This window comes from Leucopleurus acutus (assembly GCF_964270905.1).
Source record: "Leucopleurus acutus genome assembly, chromosome: 8".
Classification (NCBI taxonomy): Eukaryota; Metazoa; Chordata; class Mammalia; order Artiodactyla; family Delphinidae; genus Leucopleurus; species Leucopleurus acutus.
The window spans coordinates 67,002,828-67,016,483 of record NC_139151.1 but is presented as its reverse complement, the minus strand read 5'-3'; the positions used below and the strand labels follow the sequence as shown (position 1 = coordinate 67,016,483).

At 40.1% G+C, this 13,656-nt stretch overlaps 1 protein-coding gene across 4 annotated transcripts in view; it reads right to left on the bottom strand.

The window, feature by feature from the left end:
- Positions 1 to 718: 718 nt before the first annotated feature.
- Positions 719 to 13,656, bottom strand: part of TEAD1 (TEA domain transcription factor 1) — a 257,750-nt gene continuing 244,812 nt past the window's right edge. For all 4 annotated transcript variants that reach the window (XM_082845263.1, XM_082845266.1, XM_082845265.1 and 1 more), the window contains 2 exons: positions 9,241 to 9,393; positions 719 to 4,026 (listed from right to left, as the gene is read on the bottom strand). In XM_082845263.1, the coding sequence (XP_082701389.1) occupies positions 3,913 to 4,026; positions 9,241 to 9,393 (267 nt within the window). In that variant the 3' untranslated portion in view covers positions 719 to 3,912. The remainder of the gene's footprint in view (positions 4,027 to 9,240; positions 9,394 to 13,656) is intronic.

The window sequence follows — 13,656 nt, the reverse complement described above, 5'->3', positions numbered from 1 at the left end:
TACTGATTTTTTTTTAGACATAATACTATTGCACACTTAATAGACGACAATATAGGGTAAACATAACTTTTATATGCACTGTGTGACTCGCTTTACTGTGATATTTGCTTTCTTGTGGTGCTCTGGAACTGAGCCCGCGCTAGCTCTGAGGTATGCCTGAAGACTGTGCTTTCCTAAAGCTCGATAAAGGAAAATTCGATCAGCCCTCTTCCGAAATGAATCCCTCTCTCCACCATCCTTAAAGATGAAATGTCCCAGAGGTCTCTGTAAATTCTACAAAAAAGCAATGAGTGCAAGGCTAAAAGTAGAAGACCAGAGGAAATGTATTGAAATGATTAAAGGTTTGATAATGAGAACTATAACCTTAGGAGAAATCATAAAAATGGGTGGGATTTTCTTTAACCTGATAAAATAAGCAACGAAGAGCCAATCAGAAATGCTCTTTAAATAGGTGTGAGTTGATTATAGGGATGATGGTGGCCAGCTGTCCCCAACTTTCCCAGGGAGGAAGGAAAGAATACTTGTAGCAGAAAGATTCTGTTGTGAAATAGAAGTTCTGAAACTTGGACAGAATATCATTTGAGTAATATTCCTACCTGTCTCTTGATGGCCTGAGACAAGGCTCCCAAGAGAGAAGCTTTCTCAGGGTAAAATGGAAGGAGAAAGAAAACCTCAAATATGGCATTTGTGACCTGTCAGATGCAGGGCAGCGGTTCTCAACCAGGGGCAGTTCTGTGCCCCATGGCACATTTGGCAATGTCTGGAGACGTTTTGGGTTGTGACAACTGCGGAAAGGTGTATCTAGTGGGCAGAGGCCAGGGATGCTGCTAACCCTCCTACAGTGCACAGGACAGCCCTGCACCACAGAGAATTATCTGGTCCAAGTGTCAACAGTGTCGAGAAAGGGTTGAGAAATCCAGGTCTAAGGTAGCTTAGACGTTCTGGGATTCTAGGACATGTTTTGGAAAAGCCCCAACTTTATTTAGGTCTCTTGCTAAGATGAAAATGAATACCAAGAGACCAAAGCCCAGTTCTTCAAGCTTCTCCCTATTTAGGCTGCGGAAAGTGGCCTCTGAACTCTCCAATAAAAGCACAAGATGTCCCTGAATCGATCCTGGTAGTGGAGGGTCAATCAGGAGATAGAGCACCCAGAAAAGAGCAGTGAGGACAGAGCTCTGGAAAGGCTTCTTTATGGTACAGAAAGCTTTACGAAGGGAGGAGACTCTGCCATAAAGGGTGAAGGACCAAAAACAGACTTGGATTCGATGTTCTAACACAAATCTAATCCCAGGGTCTAATTTGGGAGTGACAGAGAAAGGGCTAAGAGGTTGGACCAGTGGTTAAGACAGGGAGAATATCTGCCCTGGAGAAATCTTTAGAAGGACAAGACAAGAAGTAAACTTGTTTTAAGAGCAAAGAGCAATCCTCAAGTTCATCCATGTAAACCCCCAAACTCAACTACAAAGGCATTTGGAGGAAGAGGCAAGCATCAGAGGGCCCAGCCTAACTCTGTGAGTTCAGCAGACCAGGGTATGCCCTTCTCTGCAGCCAAAAGAACTACCCTCTAGCTGGTATTCTTGGGTCTCGATCTATTTGCGCTTTGAAAAAAGTAAATCCTCAGAGCCCTCCTGGCAGTACCGAAGAGCCCCATTCCTGGGAGAAAGCGTGAACCAAATACCTCTTGCCCTGAAGTTCTGGGATGGCGTGGTTTTTAGCCACATAAGATCATTTGCGCCCCTTGGTCCTGAGAGACTGGGGGTAACACCTTGAGTAAAGACACAGGAGATGGGAGCCAAAGAAGCATCCCTAAGAGGGGTGACCAAGAGAAGTCATAAATATATGACCAAGGAAGAAGCTTAATGCTTGGGCTGAAGACCAGATAGAAGGGTGGGCCACTAGGGCAATTCTTCAAAGGTCCACCTGGAATCAGGGAACAAACTGTAGTCTCTTTACGTAGGGAAGATACACACCATGCTACTGGCTTACGTAAGGGATGTGTGTTCCAAAAGGGGAAAGTTCTGCGCTCTCTCCTTTGGTCTTCCCAGTGACCAGGGTCATGGGTTTGGGAGAGGTCAGGCTTGTTTCTTCTGTTTGCCATGAGCCAGCCACACCCTCATGACCACCAGATACTAATCAATATATAAGCAGGGTCAGAGCAGGTGGTGGGACAGGGAAGTGGGTGTGTAGGTTATTTGAATGTGACAGAACAAAGTTTTCATTTTCTGGCTTGACGTAAAAGTCTTGACATGTTTCACAACTTACAAAACATTTTATGTTCTAATAGTGTTAACCTATTCCTGACAATTATAAAAAACGTCACTTTCCTCCAGGAAGTTGGGGAGTATGCCCTGTCCCCTTCCCAATGAAGCACTTATGGAAATAACCCAAGACGTGTGGCCACATCAAACAGACTGCCTGGACAATGCTTTGGAATATTTGGGTTGGAAAGTTGAATTCCTCCTAGGAAGAAAACCTCCCAAATGTGCCTGTTTGGAAAGGGCAGAGATAGATAGCTGACCCTCTTCAACCTCAGTCAAATAAGCATTGTGACTTATTGAGAGATGTCAAGGAAACGCGTGTCCTTAGCGAATACACCTAGATCTACGGACACAGACTGAGAAATACACACATATCAGCACCTAGAAAACTGAGTGACACTGAATAGATGTTCAATAAATATGTGTTGAATAACTATATATGTATATGTGTATATATGTACACACAAACACACACGTACACATATAGTTACGGCAGGTTAATATGCATATTGGATCACCAGAAATAATTTACCCACAGGCTGGTGAGCACGCTTGTGATTTTCTGGGGAGCAGAGATCCTAAAACTGATGAGCCTTTTATGAGTTTGGTTGATGAAATTTCTCCCAGCCACAGGGTTTTCTATAACTTGCAGCTCACAGTGCAGTATTCATGCCAATTTTAAATTTTTGTTATTAAATTTCAGTGGTTCAAATATTTACTCATCTTAATAAAAAATTTGGTTGTCCATATAAAATATAACTGCACACACAAGACTATAAACATTGTAAGTTTAGATTTTCAGTATTTATCTACTTATTGCAAAAAGAGCCATCTTTTCTTTTTCATTAAATAATCATCACATTAGTACAATACAATTTTATATTTTTTAAATATACTATATATGTTAAGGATAAGGGGTGAAGTTTTCTTCCTCTGTAATAGCTGTTTCAAGAGTTTAATGGATTAGGAGATTAGTTTTAACCTCGAGGAAAAAAGTACAAATTTGTCTCATTAGGATATTTCTACCAAGCATTTCTTAAGGCTATATTTTAACATTTGGTTTCAAAAAGAAGGAAAAGTTTCATTTAAAAAATAATTTAGTGAATTACATTCTTTCATAACTTCCACCCTAATTTGTTACAAAGATAAGTCTAAAGATTCTTAGTTTTGTGTACTAATTTACATTTATATTTAAAGATTAATTTTACTTGTATCTTAAAACAAGAATTTTATGTTGGAAAAAAAAAACACTAAATACATTTGTATAAAGGCTGTAAATGTCCAATGGTAAATGCTCTGTCTTAATTTTTTTTTCTACCACAACGAGAAACAGGTCTCTGCAGACAGAGACTTGGGTTCTTAAGGTTCACCTTTCTGAGGAATTGTGGGCTGTGGATCTGAATAACACACAGAAACAACTTGATTTCTCTTTTTACAACTGTACCAGAACTTCACAGCTATAATGAGTATGAACACATGAAAAAATGACTTCACTCAAACAGGATTTAGAAAAGTTGGGGTGACCTCAGGGCCAGGGCAGCACCCCTGTGTGGTGAGGTTTACAGTCAGTCGTTCGATCATGGAGAGAGTGTGTGTGTGTGTGCACATATGTGTGTGTGTATATACAGATATCTATATATATAAATAACCACGGTTAGTCCTTTACAAGCCTGTAAATATGATGCTGTGCTCCATGTTCACTATTTGAAACTTCAAATACACAGGCCATGCACAGGAGAGTTTCTTGTGTATCCCTGTTTGTTACCACCTGTTTAAAAAAAAAAAGTATAAATGTAAAAGAATATGAAACAGAATGTACAATATATATAGGTATAACTGAATCACTTTGCTGTACAGCAGAAATTAACACATTGTAAATCAACTATACGTCAATAAAATATTTTTTAAAGTGTGTGTATATATATATATATATATATATCAAACACCACATGAATGAAAACATATTCCATCTGTGCCATGATGACTACGATTTACTTGGAAAGGAATATGGAGTCCAGTGTTCAAAAAGTGGATTGTTCAGAGATCTGCCCAGCCTCCCTCCGCCCCCTCCAGCAAAAACTCAGGATATTACAGGTCTGACTTAAATCCTATTTAAGCTTAGTTACCATATGTAAGAAAGACCTTACAGATTAGGTCTCACTCAGAGAGCCTAAGAAGACACCACAAGAATTAGTGTGGGGTTTTTGTTCTGTTTTGTTTTTTTGGGGGGTGATGGTGCAATTTTTTTTACAACACAGAGAATTTTCTGTAATTCAGTTCTATGGGACAGTCATTTATCCTAGGGACTGTCTCCTATCTTATTCCTAAACCTCTACTAAATTTTGTTTCACGATAGCCAATGGGAGACAAAAACTCTGTGAGTGCCTTGCTCACCACTGTGTTAACATGCAGTGCCTGGACTCAGTGAAATATATGCGGAGTAAAAGAACAGTCACACAGTTCAAACCCCTGTTGTTCAAGGGTCCACTGTATTCGCTGAATGGATGGAAATTCACAGAATAATAGCCACCATCTGTTCAGTGCTTACTATGCACCTCCTCAGTATTAAATGCTTTACAGAAAGTATCTCATATAATATTACAACAACTCTAGGAGCAGGTGCGATATCACTCCCTCTTTGACAAGGGAGGATGCTTGGGGTTAATTTGTTTAAGGTTATACTAACATCAACGAAAAACCCAGATCTTCTGGATCTGAAGACCTTTTTCTTACCCGTTACGCCATGCTGCTCTAGATAAATGCATTGATACAGTGATGAATCATCTAATTTTTTTTTTTTCTGGGTAACAAAGTTTTTTTTCAATACTGGTACCCACCTGCTTTTCTAGTCTCACTCCCTGCCACTTCCCTTGCAGATCAAATACTCCAAGTATGCCAAGTCTTCCAGCCCTGAAATCTTTCCCTCCCTCATCACTATATCCAAACAAATGCTGCGTCCTGCTGCTTTTATCTCCTGAAGAGTTCTTGAATCCATCTCCCTTTTCCCCTGCCACAGCTCAAGGCACCAGCAAAGCTGACCTGGACTCCTCCACCAGCAGCCACCCTTGCCGGGCACCAGTCTCACCTGTGCACAGTAGTCACAGTAACCTTGAAAGAAATATGAATCTGACAACAACACACTCCTGCTTAAAAACTGAATGGCCTCTTTTAAACTTTAGGATGAAGAGAAAACCTGTTCTCATCCTACAAGGATGAGAGTGAGCGGCCCATTCTGGCCGGTCCTACCCGGCCAGCCGCACTGCTCTGTTTCCAGTCCTCCTCCTACCACATTCCCACCTACGTGCAGTATTCTTCCCTACCCTCTCTGCCTCTCTATCCATCTGGAGACACCTCTCAATTGTTTCTTCCTCAGGGAAGCATTCCCTGACCTCCTATTACACGTTCTCTTGTCACCATGCACCGACCTCTACCAGCCGTCACCCACAGGTGAATTACATGCATTTTGTGACTCCCTGTCCTTGATGAATGCCTGCCTCCCTCACCAGACACCAGGATGCCTGGTCCCACCTGTCTAGTTCACCACAGCCCCGCAGCTGACATGTCAGTATGCACCCACCGAACGGGCCTTTTCTTGGTAAATCTGAAAAATATCTGCTTGTCCATCAGGCAACTTAAATATCATCTATTAACATCCCTGAGAATTCCCCACCTCATTCCAAGTACAGGTGCCTGCTCAGGCAGTTCAACTACTCTGCTCCCATGATGTCTGTTTCACAAGTTTACTGCAGCCATGATGGCCTTGCATCGTCATCATCTATTTACCCGCCTCGTTCTCCCTACAAGGCCCAGATTTCCTGTGTTTTATTTGCACTGTATTTCAGCAGCTAGTACAACCTTTCCATAACTTAGCCGAATCAATGCAAACATTCTCAATAACCTTTGAGGTGGAGAGGGCAGACTTGAGCACTTTGTTTGTAAACGGAGGTAACTGAGGTCTGGAGATTTTAAATGTCTTACCCAAGGTCATAAAGTAGAGCTGAGTCCTAAACCCAAGTCTTCTCATTCCATGACCATGACATCCTGCAAAGTGTCTTTTCCATCAGTTCAAATCTTAATTTACGTCTATCACTGGCTCTGTGACCTCAGGAAGGACTAACATTCCTTATTCATAAAATAGGGATAAAAATGACTTCACAGTTCTGCAGTGAGAATTTCATAATATATCTACAAAAGATTCAGCACTGTGCCTGGAACCTCTATGATCTATTTTACCTTCTTGCAGACTTTCTATGAAAGACTATATCCTATTTAGGCTTCATGCTTGAGATGAAGGAGGAAGGAAAAAAAATGTTTCTAGCAACCTGTATGTCTGAATATGACCTCAAATGATGACCGAAATCCTTGGCCCACAATTCAGTCGCTGTCTTCCTCAGTCTGATTGCCACCATTAAGTCCCCAAACCTACAGGGTCACCTCAATTCCTGAATCATTCTGACGAAACCAGAGTCTAGCCCACCAGCCAGTAAGGCCTGGAACTGGCCGTGGTGACACAGGTTTTGTATCTAATGTTCCTAGTAAAACACCTGCAACTGTGTCCAGCAACTGTCATTCTGGCCATGTCCCTATACCTGAGGAAGTGCTGAAAAGTATGATCTCTCCTGTTTATCAGTGAGATGACTTCATTTTCATTGCCCAGGAGTGCTGGCTTAATTTCAGTTTTTCTACAGAAAACTATTATTTCTAGCAAATATTTATTTGCTACTAATTCTATATTTATTTGCTTCTGATTCTTCATATCAAAGGGATGTATATAGTTGCTTAATGAACGTTTTAAAATTAATTTAACCTGGTAAGTTAAATGGATGGCAGTCATGTGTTCCAAGGGAGCATTACTGATATAGTTACACGGGTTTTGTGGGTAATAGATACTTACAACTTTCCCTGATCATATTTATCTTGGCTGTGCCGTGAAGTCGGGTTTTAGGGACTGAGGACATATTCCTTAACGTGCTGAAACAGTCTCACTGGTTTGTAAGAAACATCTAAGACTCCCTCCAGAAGAGGGGGGGTGGCCATCCACTCAGAGAGTTTTGGTTAATTTCTGAGGCAACTGAACGTCCACACCAGGATGCCACACACACCTTCCGGTCATCTGAGCACTAAGGTGATCCATCTGTTCTTAAACAGCAACAAAGAACACCTATATGACAAGTACCTGCCAGCACCCCAAACCTTGAACTGCTCAATTTTCACCGAAGACCATTAGAAAAAGGATACTAATGAATAGTTATAATATGTTTTCCAAACTTTCTCCTGGACTGCTAGTTTCCAAGTTTCAGAGGGACATGGACACATATGAGAATCCAGAGATTCTCTCCTTGGAATAAATGAAAATTAGATGTAAAATTATCTGTCTGCCAATTGTATACCCATAATCACGTGTCTGTGAACTCCGAGGCTCCCTGTGGCTCACTTAACCAATCCCCTATAGCAGTGGGTCTCAGCCTGGCTACACACCAGAACTACCTGGGGAGCAGTAAAAATAAACAAAAACCATGATTCTGGGTCCCATCTTTCAGAATTTTTAAAAGCTTCCTGGATGAATATCTTGATATGCAGAAGGTTTTTAATTGCTTGATTTTTATCTTTTTTTTTTTTTTTTTTTTTTTACAGTGGCATACAAGAGCTGGCTCCTACTAGCTCTGAAAGTTATTGTTAAATATGAAGGAATTTCGTGGGCTGGACAAACATTGGTAGCTTGAAATTGCCCATGGAAGCTGTATTTGCAACAATGGAAATGGGCAAAAGCTATGGATCAGGGCTTTGGAAGGAACTAGGGGAGAGCCTTTTTTTTTTTTTTTTTTAAACCAGCACATCACTGATTGAGAATCACTGTCCCACTGAATCCAAAAAGTCCAGGTAAAGAATTCTTGCTCTAAGTATTCTAGTTCTTAAACCTGGTAACAAAGAATAACAAAGTAGGCCTTCAGAGGGCTGAATATTTGACCACAATATTGTCCTGCGGCCCCTTTTTGTAAAATTGTTTCCACCAAATTTTGTTTTGGCATTTTGCCTTTGGTTTAATCAAGGAATGTTATTTTTAAAAAATTCGCATTATGAAATCCATTACTGCATATTTTATAGGTATATCTTGAGAGGAGCCCTGTACTTATTAACCTTCCTAAGTAACCAAATGAAGTCCCCGTGAGAAACTGTTTTAAAGTTAATTTAGGGGGAAAAAACCACACCAAGCATTGCCCGGGGAACCAGAAAATTTTCCCATCGTGGGCCTTGAGCATCATTGCTTCTTCCTTGCCCTTTAGCTGCCCATTAAGTTTGACCATACTTTTCAGCCCATAAATATTCTCCCCCCGCCCCTGGTTATGCCGCTGACTGTATTCTAGTTTACATTTCTCCTGGTACTGAGCGTTTATACTTTGCTATATTAATGTATGTTACTTATAATAATAAGGCCTTGTAAATCCTTCATGAAATGAGTCTAGGTATGTTTGAAGCACAAACCTGCTGACTCGGCTTTTGCCTCATGTATGATTTGTATACCATGGTGCTGCTGAGACTCACACTTAGCTAATACTGGAATTACCCAGGGAACCTTAGAAAACCTTAGAAAATACACATGCCCGGGCCCTATCCTCAGATCCTGATTTAATTGATCTAGGATGCAGCCCTGCTATCGGGATGTTTAGATATTCTCCAGGTCTTGCTAATGTGCAGCCAGAATTAAGAATCCAGTTGTATCACCCTCACCCTCCCTTCCCAAATTCCAGTTCTGCTAAGCTTAGAAAGCCCGGCCAGGTGAGACCCCTATCTCTTCCACAAACTTGAGCCAAACCAAGTTTGCCCTATGGATGTGTGCATTCAACTACTGATTGACCACCTGGGGCCCAGCCCCACAGTCGAGTCAGTTCCCCTTGGCGCAAGCCCCAGCACCTCCCAGGCCCATCTTCCCCACCAGCCTCATGGCTGAGTCTGACAAAACTTGAAAGAGACAAACAGTTACCAATAAAATTGTGAAGTTTTCCAAAACACTGTTCATCATATATTTCTCTGGTAAGTGTTTGAGCTTGTGGATGAAATTGATCATATATTCACACATCGGGGAGCGGTTTATTCGGTATACAAATCGGCCATTCTCAAACCTTGCATATTCCGTCTGTGAGGGAAAAAGGATTTGAGCATTTTTACACCTTTGACTTCAAAATACATAAAAAAGATATTATTGCCTGTAAAAGCATTTTACGTTTTCAACATGAATCACCTGCTATATGCTGCACTACTTATGTAGTTTACTTCATTAAAAAAAATCCTATCTCCAAACTTAACACCATACTCAGAATCCATTATTTTTCTGGAAATTTTTTTTTTAAACTTGGGAAGATGACAGCTTTAAAGAAAAGTTGTATAGATGCTCTTCAGCAAAGGTTAGAAAAAAATATAACTGCCTGCTTAGTGATTCTCTACCTTGAGATCTGTGAGAGCAAGCCCAGCCAGTCACAATTCTTCAAAGGGCCCATAGAACATCCTTCTTTACTGTGACAAGGCCTCACAGGCCAACAACCAATGCAGCTAATTTCTCTTCTTTAGGAAAAACTACTTCACACTGATCATGAGCCCCTGACTGTGTTATGTCTTTAATTTTTTCAAAAAAGGGGTTTTTAAAAAATATATACATGCAGTTTGAAGATCCCACTGAAGCACTTAGAAATAAGAGAGACACTCTTAGATACTCTGGATCAAAGAGGAATTTAAAAAGAAATTACAAGCTATCTAAAGCGTAATGAAAAAGAAAATATTTACATCAAACTTTTGGGACTCAATGAAGCTATACTTGCAGGAAAGCAGCTTCATGTCTTCATCATTAAAGATGAAAAGTTATAGAACTTAGTACACATCTTAAAAAATTAATAAACCCTACAAAATAAACCAAAACCAGTGAAAACCAGGAATAGGAAATTAATAAAGATAAAAGCTCAAATCAATACAAAGGAAATTTCTTCTAAGATTTTTTTTTTGTTTTGATGTGGACCTTTTTTTTTTTTTTTAAGTCTTTATTGAATCCGTTACAATATTCCTTCTGTTTTATGGTTTTTGGTTTTTTGGACAAGAAGCATGTGGGATTCCAGTTCCCTGACCAGGGATCGAACCCACACCCCCTGCATTGGAAGGCGAAGTCGTAACCACTGGACTGCCAGGGAAGTCCCGCAAAGGAAATTTAAAATGTAGACAGGATATAAGAACTAGTTCTTTAAAAAGACAAAATAAAATAAATAAACCCTTCACAATCTTAAGAAGGAGAAGAAAGAAAAGAGACAAAACCACAATTACATTATTGTTCAGAAGATTTAGAGGAGGTTACTTTATGTAACTCTTTGGCAAACAACCAATCAACCAACCAATCAATCAGTAAAAGCAAAGGAAAACCTAGAGGACAGGATGATTTCCCAGCAAAATACAAATTGCTAATACTGAACCAAAAAGAAGTAGGAAACTCCAATAGGTCAATTACTGTGGAAATGACTAAAAACTATTTAGAAATCTACCACTGAAAAAGGTCCAAAGACCAAATGGTTTCACAGCTAAGTTTTATATAATCTTTAAAGAACAGTTATTTTCAATGTTATTCAAACAACGCTATACCATAGAAAAAGATAGGTATTCCAATTATTTTTATGAAACTGATGTATATTCAATACCCAAAGTTGATGGTTTATAAAAAAGAAAAGTATAGATTAATATCACTTATGAGGTGCAAACATTTTACGTAAAATAGCAAACAATGCATCAAAGTATCCAAAGTAGAACTTTCTTCAGGAATGCTGTGGTGGTTCATACACAGGACATGTGTTCACTCATGATGTCAACAAATTGGAGAAAAATCACATAGTAAGAGTTGCTGAAAAGGCATCTGATAAAATATTGCAGCTATTACTAATAAAAAAATTTAAGTAAAATAGGAATAGAAAGAATTTCAATATAAAATAAAGACTATTTATAAAAACCAATAATAAGTTTAATCCCAAACGTCAAAACATCAAAACTATTTCTACTGACATCAGTAACCATACAAGGATACTCACCATCACTATTTCTTTTATTTCTTTTTACAACTGTGTTGGAAGTTTTAGCAAATGAAGAGAAGGTGAGAAAATAATAATAGTAATAATAATAAAAGTGGCATGAACATTGGAAACGAGGAGATAAAATAAAGTCTTCTCTTTTTGCTACTGCTAAGATAATACAACAGAGAAAACCCATGAATCTAGGGGGCAAAACCCGCTGGAGATAAATAAGAGAATATGGTAAGATGGCCAAATAGAATATAGATATGCAAAAACTAGGACCTTTCTTCTATTCTAGTAATTAAAATCTGGAAACTGGAAAAACTGTATTAACAAATTATATAATATTTAGAGATATATTTAACAAGAAAGGGATAAACCTATATATGAAAACTAAAATCTTATTAAAATAGATAAAATGAGATAGAAATGCAAATAGGTCCTTAATTGGAAAGATTTAATATCAATAACATATCAATCTGTCCCCAAATAATATCTAAATCTAATGCAATTACAATTAGGTTGCTCAGGACTTCCCTGGCAGTCCAGTGGTTAAGACTCCACACTTCCACTGCAGGGGGCGCGGGAAGATCCTATATGCCGCGGCCAAAAAACAAAACCCCCAAAAACGATTAGGTTGCTCAAACAAGATTTTTGTTTTTCTTTACATTTTTATTTTTATTTATTTATTATTATTATTATTTTTTGAGGTACGCGGGCCTCTCACTGTTGTGGCCTCTCCCGCTGCGGAGCACAGGCTCCGGACGTGCAGGCTCACCGGCCATGGCTCACGGGCCCAGTCGCTCCGCGGCACGTGGGATCCTCCCGGACCGGGGCATGATCCCGCGTCCCCTGCATCGGCAGGCAGACTCTCAACCACTGTGCCACCAGGGAAGCCCATTTTTTACATTTTTAAAATGCTCTCATAGTTTGGAAGAATAAATGCTGGCTACCTGCCTAGAAAATATATGAAAAAGAAGAGCAGTGAGATTGACTTGCCCCAGCAGATATCAGAACATGCTATAAAGCCACTGTAATCAAATCAACACAATACTGGGACATGTAGAGATAAATAGAGGGTGGAATAGAACAGACTCCAGGAACAGCACCCAGTATATGCAGTTAACTTAAAGGGGACAGATCCACTCAGTTGGAAAATAAATGATTTAATAAATGACTTTGACACAAATGCCTATCTATTTGGAAGAAAATATAAGCAGACTCTCATTTCACACCAAATGCAGAAACATATTCCAAGTAGATTAAAGGCTTAATTACAAAACTCCACCTGCCACACCACAGCACGTTCTCCATGAAAATGCCTGGGATTTCATCAGTCGAAGACAACCTTTCCCTGTTCCCTGAACTTATAAAGAGATTTGGGTATGTTACCTGAGGATGAACTGAAGAATAGTTTGACATCTGGGAAACTGAGTTACTTATCTGGTTCATTGTTTCTCACAGGTACCTGTCCAGGCAGGAAGTCCATCTACAGGTAAGCCCTGACAACTTGGCCATTTGGTAGCAACAGTAACACTAACCTTCCGTGCTCCCAACCACCAGCAGGTACCTTTGCTTCCTCCTTCTCAGGGGAGATGGAGGTCATGTGGCTCCAGGTCTCCCAGCTGTGTCTCATTACACAGCCACATTCTCACCCACCCTCTCCTTGGACTTCCCAGACACTGCCTTGAGCTGGTTTTCCCCCTCCCTCACCCTTCTTTGTCCTCGGCTTCTCTGTTCATGTCTCCCTTTCCACCTACCCTAGGTCTGGCTGCCACTCTCCAAACTTAATCTTGATCCCTATTTTCCTTGCTATTCCCTCTCTGCAGCTAGCTCTCCATTCCCACAGCTTTGATTATCCTTAATGCTCAGGATTCTCAATTGATATTTTCAGTCTTTACCTGTCTCCCAAATCCTAGTGTTGCAGCTATATTCGTCCCTGACTATTTCCAGTTGAACATCTTATTTATTTATCTCTGCTGGTGGCTACACTGTCCTCCTAAGCATAAAACATGTGATCTTTGACTCTTCCTCCTCTTTAATATCCAGTCAGTTTCTAAGTACCATTCAAAATGTCTTCCTGAATTCCACTACCACCCTTTTAGTAAAGCTCATGACACCTAAGTTTACGGCTACCATCTAGTCAACTTACTTCCATCCTCCTCTACCAGCATAACCCTCCTTAACACCATTCTCAGGATGCCCATCCTGTGCTCGGGAAGCTATAAGGGCCTGCAGCATCCCAAATCCGCCTTGTTCAGCCCGAAGTCTTGAAAAACATCTCCTGCTCCCTCTCTCCACCCAATGCATCCTCTCTCTCACGCCTCAACACAAAGTCAGGTTGGGCTCCTGAACCT